Source organism: Falco rusticolus, chromosome 10 (genome assembly GCF_015220075.1).
Source record: "Falco rusticolus isolate bFalRus1 chromosome 10, bFalRus1.pri, whole genome shotgun sequence".
In the NCBI taxonomy this organism is placed as follows: Eukaryota; Metazoa; Chordata; class Aves; order Falconiformes; family Falconidae; genus Falco; species Falco rusticolus.
In genome coordinates, this window is record NC_051196.1 from 4,755,170 (window position 1) to 4,777,912 (window position 22,743).

At 37.5% G+C, this 22,743-nt stretch overlaps 2 protein-coding genes across 12 annotated transcripts in view; both read right to left on the reverse strand.

Moving 5' to 3' along the window:
* TESMIN (testis expressed metallothionein like protein) overlaps positions 1-8,215 on the reverse strand; it is a 76,560-nt gene extending 68,345 nt beyond the window's left edge. The window contains 7 exon segments of the mRNA XM_037403081.1: positions 957-1,038; positions 1,644-1,715; positions 1,981-2,022; positions 2,369-2,460; positions 3,876-3,952; positions 5,717-5,825; positions 7,785-8,215. Coding sequence (XP_037258978.1) covers positions 957-1,038; positions 1,644-1,715; positions 1,981-2,022; positions 2,369-2,382 — 210 coding nt within the window. The 5' untranslated portion in view covers positions 2,383-2,460; positions 3,876-3,952; positions 5,717-5,825; positions 7,785-8,215.
* A 4,754-nt stretch (positions 8,216-12,969) lies between these two features.
* CPT1A (carnitine palmitoyltransferase 1A) overlaps positions 12,970-22,743 on the reverse strand; it is a 45,801-nt gene continuing 36,027 nt past the window's right edge. For 10 of the 11 annotated variants that reach the window (XM_037403074.1, XM_037403070.1, XM_037403077.1 and 7 more), the window contains 4 exons: positions 20,844-20,996; positions 19,652-19,756; positions 17,539-17,631; positions 12,970-16,045 (listed from right to left, as the gene is read on the reverse strand). In XM_037403074.1, the coding sequence (XP_037258971.1) occupies positions 15,959-16,045; positions 17,539-17,631; positions 19,652-19,756; positions 20,844-20,996 (438 nt within the window). In that variant the 3' untranslated portion in view covers positions 12,970-15,958. The remainder of the gene's footprint in view (positions 16,046-17,538; positions 17,632-19,651; positions 19,757-20,843; positions 20,997-22,743) is intronic. The other variant, XM_037403079.1, reaches the window with a different exon arrangement.

Consider the following 22,743-nt stretch of genomic DNA (forward strand, 5'->3'; position numbering starts at 1 on the left):
TAGCACAGGTATGCTTTCATCAGTGACAAACAAGATCTATCACGCTCTACCAGGTGCTATCTACAGCAGTGAAAGGAGTGCTTAGACATCAACAACCCCATCAGCTGAACCACAGACAAGCATCTGATTTTAAAACTGGCTGTTGCATATTGACAGCAAAAAATGCTGTGGCTTGACCGGTTGGATGTGGCAAAGCTCTAACTTTAATTAGATCAATGTCTTGTACAAGACAATTTTATTATTATTATGTGAATGATACAAAAAGAGTTCTGGAGAGTTGTATACAAGCAGCAGAAAGCCATTAATATATATCCTTAGAGCATCAGCAGTAGAATAAGACTTTTCACTATCACTTTAAAACTTAGATAACATAACATGCATATGAGATCAAATTATTGCTCAGATTGTGCAGTTTGATATACACACAAAAATTAGGCCACATGTTGTTCTCTATTCTACTAATAAAATCAGTCTCCAAATGTAGAAGCAACCTGCTTCTCACTAGTGCAGGGTTCAGTGTCACTGTCATGAGAGCCAACTTGGCATCGCTGCATGGGTCAGCCAGAAAGACTAACACAGACAACTGCAGAAGATCTGTCAATGAGAGTAATAATTTAGATAGTAATAATTTGTTTTCCTTTAACTACTGTCTGACTTTGGGATACAAAAAATTTTCCTTCAAGTGAAAAAGTCTTCCAAAATTAAATTCAGGTTTGAATACTTCTTTCTAAGAATAAGAGTTATCATTCAGTTAACCCATCGCTGGTTTTAATTCAAAGTATCAGAAGGTACATAAAAGGAAGGAAAGAAGAATAATACAGAAGCAACACTTAGCTTTATTTAGATTAAAAAAAACATATTCCAAATACTATAACTAGTGGAAAAAAACAATACTGCTGTATTTTCATACGTGAAGCTGATACTAATGTGTACTATACTTTTTTTTCTTTTTTTACCTTAATGGCTTTCGATCGCTCAGTTTCATGAAGTTGATTGTTGTAACAATTATTGCAGTTGCAGTTGTTGCAAAAATCACTACTGGCAAAGCAATCACAATATCTATGATTAACACGTAAAATAACATAAGAAATGAAAAGAGTAACTGGTTTAAGAGTAAATTTTTTAATTAAATCCTACTTCTAGGCAGAATTTCCTGTTTCTACTCATAAATGTTTCTTCCTTTGTAATTTAATCACATCCTAACCTAGACAAAGAGCTTCTCTCTCTTTCTTACATTTTGTAAAATACATCCAGTCCATCAATGACTCAAATCAAAAATGTGTATACATCTCTGTGCATATTGATTATATATGTAAGCAGCAGCAAGACAGAGAAATTATATTTTAGTATACAGCATTTGCATTCTACATAGGATTTTCCAGATAGGATCTGAACAATTCTTCTAGCTTCTTTTTATTTTTCATACTTCGGATTATATTCAGTCATCTACACCTCTGCATCAAAATTCCAGCTTGTGTGACACTAGTTTACAACAACTGTGGATCTTTTTAACTCCATAACAGACGAGCAATTTTTGACATGTATGTGCGGTTCATTTTAAAGCACAAATTTCTTGTATGTTTGTCTTTTCATCTATACACTGTTATTAGCATTTTATTAAATATTGATAAATGATTACTTACAATTTAAGACACTGAGATTTTGCACAGTTACACGGTTTCTTAGGCTTTATAATCCCTGAACCAAAAGGCAAGCTACACAGGTTGAAAAAAGAAAAAAAATCAGAAGAAAATATGCAAATACAACTAAAATGAAAACTAATTTTTCTATAGTTTTGAAACGATAAATACTGATTTTAATTTTTTGCGCTACTTAATAAGTGTTGCCTTACAGCATGCATGAGAAAAAGGATAAGCAATGTGTAACCTCCCTCTACCCACCAGCTGTCACCTACTTGGGACAGGTCTGCCCTTAGTCATATAACCTGTGCAGGGCTGTGCAGCTACAAAGCACTCTCACCTTTCACACCGGGGTTGCAGCTGCCTCTTCCTTAAAAATGATCTACAATTAAATATAATTAAAATAATTCCATTAGTGTTAGAAATACAGGCTAAACACCTACTAATTTGATTTGGAAATATATCAATTAACTCCGAAAATTAAATGCTTTTTCAGGCAAACTGACAGCACCGTTGCATTGATCCTAAGAAAACCTGAAACCACACTACGTAGTTTTGACTACCAGCAACTGGCATCATGATACCAAGATACATACACAATGTGTTCTTACCGAACAGCATTTTTGTTACAAGAGAGAAGCAGCTATGCAACACGAAAATGTCTAGGAGTCATTGCCAGTTTAAAATTCAGAAGTCATCATGGATGTAAGATATTCCACGCATCTTACCCCTCTGAGGTCATTCTCACTGGCCTGTGCAGATTTGATTGTAGATGGAACGTGGCAGTGCTAGCTGCTGGTTGTAACGGTCCACTTTCACACTGTCCAAGACAAAATGGATATGTCCTGTTTATGTTAACTTCTAAAAAATACGCTTGTAAGTTAACAGATAAAAAGTAACAAAGAAAATGTTTCAGGATAATTTAATTACTAAGGTTACTGATAAAAACTCACGGAAGTAGAAAGTGAGAAATGAAAATGGCATGCATCTTTTCTCGGAAACCGTTCAGTATGTCAGGAATCTCATTTCTCCCAGTACAAAGAACCAAGAACAGCTTTCAGTGTTGCAGTGTTGGCACACTATTTTCAATTTACGGATCATTCCAGATTCAGTTGCTTTTAATTCCAGTAGTCAGTAGAAACTGGTTAGTGACTTCATGATTTAAATATCTGCAATATCACATCTAATTTGTTGAAGTCTAAGCAAAATTTTAGAAAAAGAATCAGTCCACAGGCCAAGAAAACACACTGCAGATCTGTTGTCTCTTCAGACACATGATTAATAAGGGCCTGGTTTTCGAGAGAGACAAGGGAATAACAATTAGGATTACACTGATATTACCAGTAACGGAAGGACAGTGAATAATTGTAAACCACTGTTATTGTAACAGGTGATGAATCTAGGTGACCATAAAGAAGAGGAAAATGAACATATTTAAAGCAAGAGAAGAAATCTAGGAAACAACTAATTTGGGATAAAGTTAGAGAAGAATTACAAGCCTGTCTGCCTCACTGCTCCAGAACGTTTAGGCACCAATTTGCAGATACACTGCCTCTAGAGATGAAAGACTCCCTAGGTTGTTGTTTGATCTCACCCTTGGGTATTTTCTTCCTTTTTTTATCACAGTGGCTGCTATCCACAAACCATTTGCTGTGTTTGTACCCACATGACATATGCACTTCACACAAATCAGAAGTTAACTATAAAAAATTTGCAGTGATTTTTACTACCAACTCTGTTGGAAGTAACACATAAGACAACAAGCATCTTCAGATTTTTAGTCTTCTGTTCAATTTTCATCCAAAAAAGAAAAAATCAACAACATTTATAAAGACTTAATGACTGTTAAATCCTAATCAAGAGAAAAAGGTGAAAAAAAAATCCTACTGGGGGAAAATATACCGCTTCTTATGGTAAAAATCAGTGTGCTCTCCTTCACCCCAGAAAAATCTTAAAATGGTTCTCACAATAGCATAATCTATATATTACCAAATTCAAGGTTTCAAAACTGGAATATATTTTTCTTATGGAAATCTGTATCTTTAATTTTGGTATTACTTCTAGAAGATGTTGAAATCAGAAACCTTTATATGCATAAAGTATACTAAGTGCAGAACTAATCTGTCCAAACTAGCTAAATTGTTACTTCCCCGCATAGAATTAACAGCCCATTTTAAGAAAAGGAAAAAGAGCGTATATTGTACTTAACAAGTTTAAAGGCTAAAGCTTCTTTACCTCTTGTTCATTCAGAACCGGTTCACCTGGAACAGGCAAAAACTGCTCCAGTACAGCTGTTACAGGGTTGTCCACATCTGAAAAGGCAACATTTACCTGAAGACAGCAGAACTACTCACAATGTATAAAGTTTAATTTATCCATAAGTATTTATTGAATTAAGCATACAGGCAAACTGGTATCTTAATTTGTTAATAAAAAAAATCACCTGGGGCTGGCTGTCCTCTGTCAGCACTTTCTCCTACAATTCAGTTTTTAATTCAGGCTTACTCTGCAGTAAATAGTGTCAATGAAGTACCTAGAAGTTTTCTCTCTAGAAATGTTTTTCTCATTGCAAAATAAGAATAAAAACCTGAATACACAAAAATACCCATGAGAGAAGAACCCACCACCAATTTGTCAGCTAGGAATTTGAACATAGATTGTTTACTCTAAGACATCAAGGACAGTCAAATTCAAATGCCATAGACTTAAAATATTTTGCTAAAATATGAAAACTGTGAGAAACAACTAAATCTATTTGTCCCGAGTTCTTAGTTTACAAATTTCCAGAGTTCTGAGAGCACATTTGGAACGGAAGTCTTTAGCTTATGAAAAAAGTTACTAAAAACCATGGAGAAAACAATAGGTGTAAGAGTAAGCGTAAGTCCTGGTGAAGAACTGCATATAAATACATGAGCATCCTAGCCTACGTAAAAAAAAGTAAACATCAGTCACAGTAAGATTACAAGATAAATCTTATACCTGTACTTACTTACTTCACATCTAAAAAAAAGGAAAAAAGAAAAAAAGAAAAGAAAAAAAAAAAAGGGAGCCAACAGACAGCTTAATTAAAAAGTGGAAGAGATTAGTCCCTACAAACTTTTAGATGTAATTTCTGGACCTAATTCTTTTACTTCCTATGAAAGACAAGTAAACCAGAAAAAAGCTCAAGCAAATAACTAAAAAAGATATGTTAGCACACTTTTCCTCAGCCTTTTTTCCCCCTGCTATTACAGTGAAGGAATGAGAATTTGAATTCTATAAAGGAACATGGCCTTTAACTTGAATGTGCCTGGTTTACTCTTCTGATGGCTTCTGACAAATACAAGTAAACAGGTTCCATAGCTGGAGCACCTGCTGAGAGATGCTCACACTCAGCACCTATTGGTATTGAGAGCAATACCTGTGTTTGCATGGTGCCTAATATTAAAAGGCTTTGCTTTCACATTGCCATCAAAATTCACCACTGTAATAAAATTATAATAATAAATAACAAAAAAAAAGTTAGTAACGTTTTTGAGGAAGCTATAGTTAGGTAAAGATTTATTTAAATTAAACTACACTTGAATACTTAGTTGCTGCTCAGATGAAAATGTTTTGCTCCATCTAAATAGCATTAACTTTAGGGCCTCAGAAACCACTTTAAAAACTGATGACATTTCAAGTTCACATAATAATGTAAGTACTCGTGAGACATTCTGAATCCCAAGGCTAAAGCACACCCATTGCCCTCACGGCTGCTCTTCATTTCTAGAGACACAGTGACACCTGGTGGCAAGCTGGGGTAAATGCAAATGGATGCGGGTGCTTAAGCTAAATGTGCTTTAAATATATGGAAATTAATCTGTGTATAGAGTTTCAATAAATTCATCATATCCATTACATCATTCTTATTATACCGAAGCGCCTAGCAATTTTTCAGTTATAAAATAAAGTAAAATGATAACTGGTATTAGCTACATCAGCTTCGGCTCATCTCCCCGCGTTGCTGCTTAAGAACGTAAACACGTGGAGTTGCACGTTAACAATCTGTGATACACTATCTGACAGACTAGAGACAATTTTCGGTTTTATTGTACCTGATTGAAGATAATTACGTTGGTCATGGTGATGAACAGGTTTTAGTTCTTGTGTACCACAACTATTTACATGGAGTATTTTAGTACCTCCTTCCAACTGACAGATAACCTGCAATGAAAACTAACGATTACCTTTCATCTAAGAAATTGTAATTCTAAGCACATAGATATAAAGGTTTTCATAAGAGTACCACCTGTCTTATAAAGCGTTATAATCACAGACTGGAATCTCTCAAACAAATGGATCATTACGCATTAAGATGTTTGCTTTTTGACCCTTAATTTTAATAAATTTTGGAAGCAGCTATTGAGATCTAAAAAAAGTAGCTCCTCAGCCTAGGTGATGTGGATTCCTGATTCTCTAAATTGCTCCATGGGGCTTTGTAGAGCATATACTAGCTATTTACTAGTGTGCTGGCTTCAGATTCAGTTCCCTAACCAGAATATGTCATTGTACATGTTTCATTTTATTTATTTAGCTGTGATTTTAAATCAAGACTTCTCCTCTGGATGAAGAAAGGGACTGACTTATTATTCTTGATACACCACTTACTAAGTGGGACTTCCTGCTGCTAGTGTGGTACAAATAATTTAATTTTCTCTAGCATATAATTTTGCTGTCAATTACAGGATATAATTACCATAGGATTGGAATCATTTCTCTGTGAACATCTGGATTCCTCTGCTACATTGTGCAACGCCACTACCTTGCAGCCAGACTCACCAACATTTGGACTCTGAAAAATTGCTCTGTCTTGGTGATTCTCGATAACATTACTAACTGCCTCTCTTACCTCAGCCTGAAATACAAGTTTTAAATCTTAACAGGCATGCTTTAAAATCTACTTTAAATTCCAAGCAAATGCAACAAATTAAAATATTCATCTGCATAAATCATATATTCTAAAGCAAGCATTGTTTTCAAATGTAATACTGAGAACAGTTAATTTACTTCACAATAGCAGCAAGATTTTTGCTTATATATCAAGTAAAAATATTCCTGAAGAATAACAATGAACAGTAACATACTTCACAGTAACAATGGTGTTCAGTGTCTCCAACATCATGAAGCATCAACTCATTTCTAAATTGCCTTGGAGAAGTTAGGCAACAGTCACAGCAAATTATGCGAACCAAGAATTAATCCTGAAATGTATAAATTGGCTGGGGATCATTGGGATTTAATCTAAGTAAGAAGTACTCATCTGAGACCAGACTGCAAATCCAGTTATAACTATAAATCAGATTGTTCCAAAATAAATTTTTGTTATGGTGATCAACTAGTGTGTGTCATGGCACTCCATCACAGATGTGGTGCTGCTTGCATTTGTTGAAAACCGATTTACCACCTGTCTTGCTGATCCTTTAACTTATTACAGTGTCATCTTCGCATAAGTCACACTTCCAGATGAAGCTTTGCCCTCTCAGTACACACTTTAAAACACCGAATGGATAACCTTGAAAAACCTGGCTACAAAATCCCAGTAATTTTCAGACATCTCCCTTTCATGAAATACCTGAATTTCTATAGTTAGTCTAGTACATATCTAGGAAATTATATTTGAAAAATTGAAGCATTTTAAGAGAATCATTAAGTTGCAAAAAACATCTCTCCATAGAAGGAAGGCTAATGTTAAAGCCAGATTTTCAGCCTCAGCTCTGTTCCTGCACGTGGGTAACAGCTAAAATACATAACTGCTGTTTGAGGGTATGTGGCAGAGTCCCACTGGGCAGTTTGTGTTCAGGTGGCCTTAGGAGAAGCTCCCTCCCTAACTGGCCTGAAATGGAACCAGAATGTGCAGGTGGCAAACAGGAGCCACCTAGACTTGAGCCAATAGGAACAGAAACAGGAGAAAAATCCAGATGCTAATCTTCCTTCCTCCACAATGTAGCAGCATAGGAAATCTACAAAGCAACACTTTTCTTTCCCTCTTTTTTGGAGCAGATCAGATAGGACAGTGTTTGAAGGAACCTTTCACCCTCTAGCACTCAGAATAAATCTCATTTTAGACATTCAACACTCACACAGATTCTTCCAATAATAATAAAATCTTGTATGCATACTTACTATTTTGTCATAGACAGAAGCACTAGTCTGAGGTAGGCCACAGGCACCACTGGAAGATTCTAGTACATAAAATAAAGCATGTTTTATTTACAAAAGATCAAGTGTTCTATATCAAGAACTCCTTTACAGCATCATTAGAAGAGATTTTGATGTCACTACAGCATTACATTCTGGTGAAAAAAATGTTTCATATTCTTTTCTAACAGACTTGCTGGAAAAAACAAACTTCAGTTTGCGCCTTTTTGATATCTTTAAAAGGTTTATTGTGCCCATTTGGTAAAATTCATTTAGCTTCAAAATAAACTGCCTTGTAATATCAAATCCAGCAGTCAGGGTAACCCTGAGCAGGACTGTGAACAGGTTATGGGCAGAACACAACTGTTCACGTGCTTACTGTCATCAGCAGTACCAGTGCTAACCACCTAACTTTCATAACCTGTGGTCAAACTTTGAAGTGAAATAAAAACATGGTTAAACTCAAAAAAAAAAATTTTAAAAAAATTTAATTGTGCTGCAAGGAGTATCTTCTTCACAGTCCCCTGAAGGAATCTGGAGATGATATGAGAGGAAAGGAAACTCAAAAGTAAGACTGAACTGTGACTGAAGCAACATGAACATACCTGAACAGAGGTCCATTCTCCTTTCAAACATTCTTAGTTACATTAACATTATCAAAAAAGGTTCAGACTGCAATTTGCCAAATCCAGAATATTTTTTTTTTAGCTATTTAACACCTTCCCTTATAAGAGGAGACAAAAAAAAAGATCCCCCTCAATTACTTGGGGCGCTTACATTTAAGCAATTCGTCACATTTTGTAACTGTATAGTACTGTTTTGGATTCCTTTAAATCGATCATAACAAATAGATTCATTCTCACCTGCAACTGGAAGTGGGAATGACCTGAATACCTGAAGAAAGAATGTTTTATTTACAACTATTTTATGCATTAAACTATTCACTTTTAAAAAGCCAAATAAATAAACAAAAAACTGACCTAAAGTAACCTTAAAAATTGGGTTATTTACAGTTTCATACAATGACATAATTAAGCACAGAAATGCTGCAGCCTATTCAGCATTACCAGACGCTGTTATCTACCTTGAACAATATTTCTGCTTTTTCTGCTCAACATGTACCTGTTGTTCAGATCTAATGCATTTACAACTGTAACGGCATCATATTTAATACCTACATTTATATTTTCAAAACCAAACCAAATGAATGGAAAATGGAGCAAAACCAAAAACCAATGAATTTGTAGTTTCAAATGAGAATTAAGTTTGATTTAGCTAGACAACCTGCTCACACTGTGCACTGTTCTTCCTCTTAATATAGACAGCAGTTTAGGAGGGTAAACAACAATCCGCTTTACTTCAATATAACCTGATTGGAATTTTGTTCTAATACCTTCAAGAAACAGGGTAGATTAAAGAAACATGCAAATTTAGTGCAATAAACTGTAAGGACACTAGGAAGAGAGCTGGTCAGCAATATTTTTTTCTAAATCTCATTTTTATCTCCCTGTACAGAGACTAACAAATTTTCATTATCTTCAACTGCACTTTGAATAAAGCAATTGTTACACCTTAATCACATCTTTATCTTCTAGAGCCTTTTGCATCTTATTAATGGTTCAAAAGACTGACAGTTAAAATTCTTAAAGAACTACTGGTAATACTGAACATGTGTGTAAACAACTTTCCAAGCCAGAGATACTTTTAAACTATAACCGTAACCTGAAATCAGAAAGAAAACCAAAACACCTAAGGTAATTGTCACAGTAGACCTCAAGCATTTCAGGATGAGATGCCAGTGGGAAACACACTGGGCTGGGTAGTGTCAGCAGTGATTTCTGTGACAGAAGGTTTCCTGCGCAGACAGCCCCCCAGCTGCCCCCTGGCTTCAGCCTGGCACCTCAGTGGGATACCACAAAGGGAAATCAGACCTTGTTTTCAAGCAAGCGATTTTTTGTGAGTTCTGGGGGCTTTAAAAAAATTATTTTAATTTTTGTATCTGAGAATAGCATGGTTTATCAAAAAATTCAACTGTTATGCTTACTTACTTCAACATAGCTTCTCAAAGGAAACCTCAGTGCCCATCTAGAAACAGCCACAGTGTAAACTTAAAATTTCAAGATTTCTTCCCTGATATTCTACATCCATAAACAAAGACGCAAGGACACATAAGTATTCTACATATGAATAGTCTGCATTAAGCAGATGGATTTGGTCCTGTGAGCATCACAAGAAATGTTATGCTGTGTACTTTTCTAGATAGTAATTGATCCAACACAGAAAACATAACTTCAAACTGTACAGAAAAAGCTGCCAAACGTACTAAGCAATAGGAAACCCTTCTCTCCTACACAACTACTTTTGCCATGGAGATTTAACAATACAGGCTACAGTTTACTGCTGTGAATAAATAACTTTTTAACTCCTTTTGACTAAAAAAAAATATGATTACAAGTATGTCACCTGTGGAACTAAAGAACAAAACTTAACATCCTATTTTTATGTACTTTGCACAATTATCTAATAGTTGCTAATACAAATGGTAGTATTTAAAAACATAGTGGGTATATTTTTGACATGGTAAGATTTTTGTTAATGATCAAAATAACTACCCAGCTATTTATAAATATGACTTATAACATGGACAAAAAAGAACAGCAGTCAGAACCGTATGTTCACACTGCATGCTATTTCTGGCAATGTACAACATTTATTTCTCTGTTTGCTACTAAGTTTTTTCTAGTATAAAATTTATGACATAACTTTAAATGTTAAGTGAATCCCATGGAAATGTTATGTGGCAATTCCCCACATTTATGTCACAATATATAAAAATTTCTGTTTCACTTAATCTTACTGGTACTGTTCTGACATTTTGATTGACTGTTCCTTCTGGAGAGAAAACGCTTGACGTTGGACCACTGCAATTTTTAAGCTGCATTGCTACAGAAGAAAGGAGGTGGACACCATCTGAAGGCAGATAAGGTGAATGCATGTGATAAGCTTCTTCTGGAAAACCTAATTCCTTGTATTGTTCAAAATCTTCACCATTGCAGCTGTTGTTTCCATGTGGGTGGGGTTCCAGTTTTACTATGGTATTTTGCTTGTCAATGGTAAATGGATACTTGAAGTGATCTAACGAAGTCTCCTCTGCTTTTACAGTGCATAAACGATTGTCTTGCCTAGAGAGCAATCCTCCTTCATTGGGATTATTAATTACTGCAGTTTCCAGATTGAAGTTTTCAGAACAAACAGGTCTATTTTGATTAAATGTTTCAGTTACAAGACCGCTATCAATTACTGATCCTGTATCAAGCAATATCTGATTCTCCATAGTCGTGGACTGTCAGCTGCTTCGTATTTACTTTTTTCATTGAAGACAAATAAATTTTCTGTTTCGCTATTCTTCCGAACAGTTTCTCTATCTAGAAGTGAATGAAATAGTCTTAGCCAAACACGTATCTATAATACTGAAGTTTAACCCAACTAACATGTAACTATGAAACTTAAAAACATAATGCTGGAAGAGGTTGCTGGGGTTCTGAATCTAGCTTATAGAAAACACAGGCCACCATGCCAACACAAAACTAGCTGCTTTTACCTTAAGAACACATTATTTGTTAACTCTTAATAATGTTAACAGCATCCAGACTTCCGAAGTTTTGCTACTCAGCCTTAGTAGTCAAAAAAAGCAATCAAATTTGACGTAGTACACTTATTAGGCAGCTATAATTACACTGTTTGAAGTTTGTGTCAGCAAGTAGCACGTTAAGACTGAACCTTATCTGTACTTTCCACATCGCTGCTGCCAGTTACCAACCACACAAGCCAAAGCACCTCTACCCACATGATCGCCAGGCCAGCATTGAAAAGACATAAGCCAAGATGCACCTGCGCTGCCATCACTATTATTTCTGCAGTTAGAGTAAGGCAATGTGGGGAGGGCCAAGCGACCCGTGTCCCCCTGACTGGACTGGGAACCGTTAAGGGCCGAGCACCCCTCATCCGCCTGACTGGACTGGAAGCCATCGAGGGCCGAGCACCCCTCATCCCCCTGAGTGGACTGGAAACCATCGAGGGCCGAGCAACCCGCGTCCCCCTGACTTGTCTGGGAACTGTTACCGGCTCTGAGGCGCCGCGGGGCAAGGTAGGGAGACCCCCCTGCCCCGGAGCCCGGCCCACCCCCCCGCTTTCCCGGGCAGGGGCAGGCGGCCAGGCCGCACCTGCAGCCCGCGCCCCCTCCCTCAGGCGCCGCCGCGGCCGTTGGCGCTGGGAGCGCGCCAGAGCGCCGCCCGCCCCGCTCCCCCTCCTCCTCCCCGCCCCCCCCGGCAGCCTGGGCGCCGCCGCGCTTCTCCCCTCCGTTTATGTGTCAAGTATAATTTCCCCTTGGAAATCACCTCGTGTTACAAAGAGGCAAAGATTAACCCGGTCCCTGGCACCGAGTAAGGGGCGATTTGTTACAAGCCGTGTGGAAGAGCGGTAAGGCCGCAGCTAGAGGGCTGTGGGTGGTTCGGGGGTCCCCAGCACAAGGGGCACAGGGAACCACCGGAGGGGGTCCAGCAAAAGGCCGTGGTGATGAGGAAGGGCCCTGGAGACGATGAAGGAAGGGCCCGAAGCACATCTCCTGTGAGGAAAGGAGGCCTGTTGAGCCTGGAGCCATAAAGTGGAAGGGAAAATGCAAAGGAGACGGAGCCTGGCTCTTTCCGAAACTAGTCCCCAGTTTTAATGCCATTTCAAAGGAGTCTGCAGGTACTGGGAATCTTCAGATAAAGCAAATAACATTATAACAACGTTAACTTTCTGTGCCCACACTAGTTCTCCACTGCCTTACCATTCACATTCTATGGGTTATTCACTGTAAAGATCAAACCAGCGCTACCCACTAGCTTGCAGACTGTTTCACAGAAACATCCCAGCAGTTATTTGGATCTCAGGAATAAAGCTCATCTAAAGCAAACCCTAAGTTGTTTCTTCTTTCTACTGAACCTGAAAAAGAAAAATTCTTCATTATCACATTCCTTATTAACTAGCAAGACATGTATAAAACACTGCTAAATAGTCTGCTACTGCCATTCCTAACTGGATTTAATAGCAATGATTTCACAAGTCCAGAAACAGCAGCAAGGGAGATGGGAAGAAGATACAAAAGATATTAAACATTGTACTAAAGTAGTGGTAATTGTGAAATTTTATTTTATTTTTTGAAATCACAGAAGAGGGTAGAAAATAGAGACAAACTATTGAATGTAAATAACCAACCATAGATGCAGAGTAAATGAACAAGATTTTAAAAAAATATCTAGCTTAAATTAATATCTTTTATATGAGAAAACAATTGGTACAAGGGGTGAATTAGAACCACAATTTTCAGTCAGACACACACTTCCTTAGTCCCTCAAAAAAACCCAAGCCTTAAAAGAATATTTAGTTTGGAATGGTGTTAATGCTGGACAATGGTTGCCTCTAATTTGCCACTGGACAATGGTTGCCACTTAATGCTCTTCTAATTTCTGGCATGAAATAGCTGAGATAAGTAATTTGGAATATGTACACTTGAGGTATTCCATCAGTTCCACACTGCTGTTTATTAAACAGGTCAATTCACCATCATCCAACCTGACTTCTACTACCTACTTGACCCTTCGATCTCTTAAACCAGTAACTAAATGATTCAAGGTTTTAGTAACAAATTAATAATTTTCCTGGAATATGAACATTTTACCTTGTAATAAAGAACAGTGTACTAGATGGTTCATTCATATCTAGGTAATTTCAGTTACATTCCTAAGGCTTTTCAGGAAAAAAGCAAGCAGTTTTACTGTATGTACAGAATATTGAATATCAAGATTTAAATTAATTATTAATAACCTACATTCACTGTGGATTTTCAAGATTTACATCCAAAAGGCATATTTTATTTACATGCTGTTGACATTTTAACAAAAATGAAATAAAATCTTATCTGTTTAGTAGTTATGATCTATCCCAAATTAAAAAAGGTACATTTAACACCACAAAAATGTTTAAAACATTTACAATAAAAAAACAGCTTTCTGTGCCAATTATACTTACTCTCTAAGAATGTAAAATTGCATTGATAACTGCAGTAACTACAATTAGACTTGAAACATTTAAAACCTGAGAGTCAAATCTAAACATTTTTCGTTCTAAAGAAAATCCTACAAGCCAATATGCCCTAATTAGTTAATTTAAGCACAGACTGGTCAGTGGTCAATAAAAGAAAAACTAAACAGTGCATTATTTCTGCAGCTCCAAAAGACTGGATCAGTATAAAATTGTTGCAGTATGATAAATGACAGGCCTGCCACCTGCAGTAAGGCTTATTTCAAAGTGTTCCTTTCCCACATACCGTACTCTAATCAAATGCTGAGTGTCTTTGGCCAATTTCTGTGAGTGCTCCTACATTTATTTAAGCATGCATTTGCTTAAGAATGCATGTGGGATCTTTGAGGTTTCCCCCTTCGAATGTACATACACATGTGTTTTAATAGCTAGATCAGAGTAAAAACAACATGAAGAGGCATAGAAAGTTAGAAATACTGGCCAGAAAACATTCAAAGTTTAATGAGAAGTATTCGATCGACCCCAAAGGACTTTTTAAAATCAGCATAGCTCTGGAGCAGCATTCACTGTATTACTAGACACCATGTACCTTACGTTTAAAAAAAAAATAAATTGCTGTGCTAACAGGTTCACTTTAATGCACTGCAGAATGTAAGAAGTAACCACACCTGTAAAGCCTGGGGAAGAGAAGCATCACGCACAAGGTTACTCTTTGTAGTAGCCATTTTATTTCTGCACTTGGAAACATGCTCCTTTTTGAGTGAAATAGCTCCCCCCCCCCCCCGATCCTTCAGAAACTGTGCTTGACCAAGAGCATCTCCCAAAAGGGGTTTGAGAAGGCCAGGATTTTCCCATTCTGGAGCTATTTTCCACAGCTTTAATAGTTTGCCCCTCTCACACAGATGGTTGGCAATGTAGTAGCGGTCCTTCCAGGCTGAAAGCAGGCAAACTGCAACTCAGCAGCCACCGCAGGCAGCCTTGCTTCATAGACTATCCAACAGGTTGCATTTAACTGAGACCCAGAAACTCAAGTGACCGCCAATACCATTCACCAAAAGAAACACATGAGCATCTGTAGCTCTGCAACAAAGTTACTCCTGCATTTGGTAGGGACTCATCTTTGCCATTTAAGATGGGAACATTTCCTTAGAGCTTTAAACCTAACTGCACCATATGGCAACATATTGAAGTCTACTTCTGCAACATCAACCTAACAATTTGAAAACTAGATCTTCATTACTACTACTTCACCTCCTTTACCACTAAGACAATGTAAAACCAACTCCCAGCATAAGATTTTTTCCTGGGTTTAGGATCTTTCTTTTTCTAAGGCACTCTCATGAACAAGCACACAGGTCCATTTCTTTATGTGGAAATAAAGTCAATGATGTGGGCAAACATGCTTGTAAGTAGTAAGAAAAATGTGATACCTGCTAGTTAGGTGACACCCAATGTAGCACTACCCAATGGTGGTTGCTGGTTTTTCTTAAAAAAAATATTCCACTATTTGATATGTTACAGTGTGTTATATCAGGGAATTATTGGGGGTTTTTTATGTTTTACAGCAATTACCTTTTAAAAAGCCAAAAGAAGCGATGAAGGTATAACAGCTACAAGTTTTGTCATTCATTGACATAAAGCAGCAGATACATTGAAGAAGATTCTGCTATTAATACATAGCAAATTGTTCTCTAGTATTTGAGTTTAAAGACTGTGTGCTTTATCCCTTTGATTCTGGAATACAAGTAGACTAATTTTAAGTAAAAAAAGAGCAAGCATATACAAATTAAGAGAAAACTGCAGGAGTTACAATATACATGGCTTCATGCAATGATACTATACTTCATCCCTAAAAACATACAAGATTCCAAGTCATCCTTTGTGGAAATGAACTCTTTAAAACTACTGAAAAAAGTATGAAACATTCAATACACTGCTAAGGTTTTCATAGGTGATCAAGATGATGTTGACTTAATTTCTTCGCCAGCTACTGTTTGACAAACCTTGCTCTCATTCACTGTGCAGAAGAGTTCTCATCCCGACAACAGGAGATTGCTTGGTACCAATAAGGCAATTTACTTGGTACAGTTTTTACTAAGGTTAAATAAACCCATGATGTCAACCATTGCTTTTTGGATGTTTTTTCCAAAACGATGAGAATCCTTTAAAAAAAACAAAAAACAAAACCAAAGACTTACACTGTCAATCAACAGTTAACTTTTATGCAAAAGGAGGAACCTTTTAACATCTTGTAATTTTAGAGGTTACAGAATTAGGGCACGTATTTCACCATAAAATGAGGAATTTAAACCACAAAAGTTTTAATGTTATACACATTAATCCAGTTTTATGCTATTACTAAGCAGTTCTTCATTATGCATTTACTTTCCTACAGACAGAACTGAGATCATCTCCTTTTGAGATCAGATTAATCTATAGCTTTCTGTTACTTTAAAACAGCTGGATTTTGGTACTGTTTTTTTTAATATAAGATTTTGCAAAAGCTAATTTTCAGAAAACAAAAGAATGTTCAGAATGTGTATGACTAATTATGTAGAAGTACTGAAAGAACAGGAAAACATTTTGTATCTGAGCTCCCATCAGACACCTGAATCGTTTGCCACTGAAAAATTATATGAAATACTGAAAATGAAAATTTAATTGTAAACAAACTATGACCTTGTTCTGTTCATTTTAAGTGTCAGATGAATGGAAGTACAAGGAAGAAATTAAGATTACATATATAAATAATTAGCTACATTACAGGACCTACTGCGAAGACCCTACTAATATCAAGGCCATGCACATGAAATGCTGCTTTTTCTGTATGGACCTTTGACTTGACTAATAGGTAAAAAACAGGGAAATTTAAAGTACAAGCTAACAGGCACCTGAAGAACAATCTGAACAATGAAAAAACCTAAGTTTTATTTCCTAATCTTTAATGATTAACCAAAGGTACCAAGATCTCTCGGGCAAGTTAAGGTCAAAAGAAGAAAAATAGTTCAGCAATGTAATCCTGAGCAAACTCAGTATGTTTAATGAAGTCATAAAAATCTAAATGGGAAGGATGAATTGAAGCTCACTTAAAGCATGCCTCTGCAATGGCAGGATATTGAATTCATAGCATCTACTACATTCTGATAAATTTTTGATTAATTATGTTTCTCAAGCACAGATTACAATTTATGGGCCAGCTTCTTTCAGTATTATCTAAATCAAGAAGATTTAAAGAACATCGAGCGTACATTTTACAATGTCTTTACAACTGCAGCCAGAGACAAATCAAAGCAAAACTGTAATAACAAAAAGCAGGAGACAGCCATCTTACTGTTTATGGGACAGGTAAGAGTCATTTTACATGAGTTCCAGGGAACTACACATGTAAAGATGACCTTGGGCCATATGCTTTCTCTATGCTTGAAAACATAAGTAAAATAGAATGCTGCTTCCTTGGTTTGTAAAGCTATTAAATGTATGGAAGAAGAGGAAAAAAACCCCCAAACAAAACCACGTATGCTGAGAAAAAAAACACCCCACATTATAACTGTATGTTGAAAATCGTACTAAATTTTTTTAGACAATGAGCAGAACAGTTTTAGAAAGCAGATATCAAAAGAGATTTATTAGACCATAGGAAAGGACTGACTCTTACCGTCTCAGAACAAGATATTTTGCTGGAGACATGGAAATGAATGGAATTTTCATCCAAGATAATATAAGAAACACCATAACCATCATCAGCCACCTAGGGGAAGACAGAAGAGAAAAACAAGTTCTAAACCTTTCTTTTTCCTTCCATTTCCGAATTATCTTATATGTAATTATGCAATTCTTACCATACACTTTTAAAAATCAGCTGCAATTTCTCCTTGAGCAAAATTTAAGCTCCCACATTTAATGCATCATTTCTGAAGACTGATTCCGCTTAAAGAAACAGTTCTAGTCTCATCTGAAGTGCATGGAATTAATGTTTTCTAAATGTGCACTAAGTCTGAATAGTGTCTGTAATATTTCCCAGCTCTAGTATTTTTAAGTAGAATGACTGTTTAAAGACCTTCTTCTATCGAGGTCTGGTCCTAAGCAGCTATACAGCTTCAGTGCTTAAGTAGAAAGGAATAAAATAGTTCAGTTGTATGCTTAAACATCCTGTTTCATGGGATCACTCTGCGGATGTAAACACACACAGAACATAAATATTGAGTAAACAAACCTTGTGTTATGAAAACTTGCCCAAAAGCAAAGTCATCTGACTCTACAGCAAAGATACAATTTTGAAGACCTATATCACGAGCAGAGCTCTGGTCTGGTTTCAACATCAGCAGCATTAACTGTCCCAAGCCTCAGTTTGATGTTACATTTAAAGTGTGCGTAGTAAAATGACTGTCCTACTGCCACCCTCCTTCATCTCTTTCTTAGAGGATCACAGCCTTCAAGCTCTTTGCTGCCACTGCTGCTAAGCAGCCCAATAGCAATTTCTCCATTAGTGTTACAGGGCTATATTCTACAGAATGCTTAAAAAAAAAAAACCCAAAACCCAAACCAAACCCCCAAACCAACAAACACACACACGGAAAGCCTTATGTACTGAATCTCTGGGCTACTTCAGCAAGCCAAAGGACAGTTTTTGTAAGGATACAAGACATGATGAAAAGAAATGTAAGCAGGGTTATTTGGAGAGGCAGACAACTGAAGGAAGGAAATTAAAGGAATGAAAAAATAATAAGAAGGAGCAGTTAATGTAGCATTAGAAAAAAACAAAAAAAAAAAGGAAAAAAGCATTAGAAATTCCTGCAGCCAAAACCCTATTTTATTGTCAGACCACACCTTTTGGGGGGTTCTACATACAGGCTTTACAATCTGCTGGAGCAAGCCAGTTTTTCATGAATGAGCAACACTGCAATAGCTAGACTTCCTTGATACTGCAATTTAAACTCATTCCAATTTCAATAACTACCAAAAGCTGTATCAGAAACACAAATAAATTAATAGCCACAAAACCCCAACTTCCACTTGACAAACCAGTCAAAATAAACTGTACTTGTCATCCTAATTTCTGTATGGCAAAGAGCAGTGCTGTGATCCCTCTCATTGTTCTTTCGCTGGAAACAGATTAACCTAGTGTATAGCCCCATAAAGTCTGCCTGCCCGATCTTGTTAACAACAATATCATCGTCAATGTTCATGTTCAAATCCCAGTAAAATACTACAGCAAGTAAAATCTCTAACAATACACTAGTTCTTGAAAGGTTACAGAAGCTGTAGAGCATGGTTTTATTCTTGACTCTAGCCACTGTTCACACTTCGGAAGGCAAGCAGAACACTGTGAGCAGCTTAATTTGGAGGAAAGCACAGACATTTTTTTAATTAATCAGGAACTATAAAGAACAAGGACAATTACTTTTACAAATCGCAATCTTAAAATCTAGTTTAAGTAATAAGGCATTTGTCACTGTAATAATAGCCTGATGTACACAAGCTCTGGGCACAGGTAATGTGATAAAAGCCCCCACTTTATTAGATTTCTCTGCCATGAAGCCATGTACCACATTTGACAACTGTGTATTTCCTTAAGAATAATTTATTCTTGCAGCAGGATATGAGAAAAAGGAGATATAGATTTTTCTGAGCACATCCACATCATGGGAAAGCATTAGATGCATGCATTTAAAAGCACGTGTTGCACCTTTGATGTGCAACATTAAGGTACTACAGATTTGAAATTTTTAGACTCATTTTAAAAAGGTACCTATATTTAGCAAACATACCGGTCCAAACCCTCCACCACAGGATAACATCTCAGGGTTCTTCTTTAGATCAATATGTTGCTGTGGTGTTTGACTCGTTGACAGCCTCCAAGGCTCTGACAAAACCTTTAGACACGAAAGAGATGCAAACAAGTATAACACACTGTTTAATAACATGCAAACTTTCTCAAAAACTAGCCAAGGTAAGTTAGAAAGCACTCAATAAAGCAATACTAAGGATAAGTCCAGTTCCTATTTCAATGGAATAAACAATTAAGAAGGTTAAAAGAAACAGCTAAACTTGTCCTGATATGCAAACCATTAACATATGAGGTCACAACATCAATTCCTCAAAGAGAATAAAAGTTCTTCCTATAGAAATGCTATTTCAAAATAGATTAACCTAGTCTATAATGTGGTGAATTCTGCATAACAAGTCTTGTCAACAACAAGATCATTAATGGCCATATTCAAATCCCAGTAAGATACTACATCAAGTTAAAAGCTTGTAAAAATCTCTAACAATGCACTAGTCTCTTGAAAGTCTGCAGAAGCTGTAGAAAGTTGTTTTACTCTTCACTTAGCCACTACTCATATTTAGGGGGGCAAGCAGACAAATGCAAGTAGCTTAATTTGAAGACAAACTGGAACACACTTTTTTATTAATCAGAAAGCATGAACAAGTGCAATATAATTACTTCGATAAAACCCAATTTAAAACCTAGGTTAAGTAATAAAGCATTTGTCACTGTAATAAACAGTGACATTAATGTTGTGCATTAAAAAACAAATTGCAGTATACAGCTCCTTTGACTTGCAGTAACTTAAAAAGAAAGTGATTTTGTTAACAGTGCAAAAAAATTCTTGAGAGAAAACTCACAGGCTCTGTTGTGCTGTCTTGAAAAATATGCAAAAACCACTAACAACCAGTATTTTTTTATAGTACTGACTATATCTCTCTTATAATGCTTAATAACACGTATTACACTACAAAGCTCACAGAAAGCGTTACTGTAGGTATATTATTAAGTGTATACATAAAGCAAAATGAAAGTAATTTGCAATCTACCTGCAGATGTTAGGCAAAGCTAGCTAAACTTTTACATTTTTTCTTAGGAAAACCAGATTTCTACAAGTACACAGGCAGATATCACAAAACACTAAAAAAAGGATTATTATTGATAACTGTTAATTACAGTAAAAAGTCACTTACTTCCTTTAGGAAAGGAGAATCTACAGCAAGGTACTTGGACACAACATAAAGGCAGAACAGATGGCGGTCAATGCCAGCACCAGTCATGGCAAGACGATACAAGTGCTGATGTTTGGCAGCAGCAATTCGAAAGAACTTCAGCTTATTTTCACTCTAACAATTTAAAACAGGTGAAGAAAAATCAGTTAAGTAAACTGGGTTGAGGATGGAGGTGAAGAAACTGATGTACAGCAACGGTTCTCAAGCCTAAAGCACTTAAGACAATGCACGCAACTAACACCAAATACTAGTATCCTCCATTTTTTTCAGCTTCATGTATTTAACTTCAGGTATTAGCAAGTGTCAGCTATTACCTGCTATAAACAGTGCATAATGAGAACAATGTGATCTAACCCCATAAACAAACATGATTACAACTCAAGTTTACTACATTGTTGTATAGTTTCTAGACACACTGGTCTTAAAAGGTTTGAAGTGTAAATCTCAACATGATTTAAGAAAAGGTGGAACTGCAACAGCCATTTTAGAAGGCAAACTGACAAAACTGCAAGTATTGGGGTCCATGAACGCTGGTCATTTTTTAAAAGCCTTCTTTAAGAGCTCAGGAGCGGGCAATTCCAAAGTGTTGGAAGGACAGCAAAAAGGGCTCCTCACAAACAGGGACAAAGACAAAGTAGGGACGTTCAATGCCGCCTTCACCTCTGTCTTTAACACCGATAAATGGCCCTGGGACCCCCAGAGCCCTGCGCTGGAAGGCTCTGACTGGGGGGATGATAAACTCCCAGCTGACTCTGAACTGGTTTGAGGCTTGCTGCTGCTGCTGGAGGTACACTATGCTGCTACGGGGCCCGGTGGGATTCACCCCAGGATACTAAAAGAGATGGCAGATGTTATCACGGAACACCTCTCCGTTACTTCTCAGTGGTCTGGGGAATCTGGGGAGGTCCCGGTCAACCGGAAGCTGGCAAATGTTATCCCAGTTTTCAAGAAGGGCAAGAAGGGAGACCCTGGTAACTACAGGCCTGTCAGTCTCACGTCAGTGCCTGACAAAATCATGGAGAAGGTTATTCTGGGAGTTATTGAAAAACAATTGAGAGGCAATTCAGTCACTGGTCACGGCCAGCACCGGTTCATGAGGGGAAAATCCTGTTTAAACTACCTTGATTTCCTTTTATGACAAGGTCACCCACCTGGCTGATGAAGAGAAGCCAGTAGATGTGGGGTTTGGGGGTTTAGCAAAGCTTCCAAGGGTCTTCACAGCATCCTTCTGGACAAACTGCCCAGCACACGGCTGGACAAGTCCATAATGTGCTGGGGGAGCAAGTGGCTGACGGGTCAGGTTCCAAGGGTCATTAACAGATGGGGTTACACCGGCCTGGCAGCCAGTCACCAGCGAGGCTCCCAGGGCCCATTTTGGAGCCAGCGCTCTTGAATGTTTTTGTGGAGGACCTGGACGCAGGAGTCAAACGTACCTGAAGTAACTTTGCTGATGATCCTAAATGAGGAGGAGCTGTGGACTCCCTCAAGGGTAGAGAGGCCTACAGAGAGACCTGGATAGACAGAGAGCTGGGCAGGCACCAGCCGTACAGAACGTAACAGGAGCAAGTGCCAGGTTCTGCAGCTGGGATGGGGAACCCTGGCTGTCCATACAACCCAGGGGACGAGAGGCTGGAGAGCAGCCCCAGCGAGGGCACGACTTGTAAGGAGCAGCTGAGGGCATTTGGTTCGTTCAGCTTGGAGAGGGGAAGGCCGAGGGGTGGCCTCCTCTCATTGCAGTCTACAACTTGTTCGGGCGGGCGCAGGGGGGTGGGAGGTGCTGGTCTCCCCTCTCTGGTGACCCGTGATAGGAATGGAGGGAATGGAACGAAGCTGTGCCAGGGGAGGTTCAGGCTGGACATTA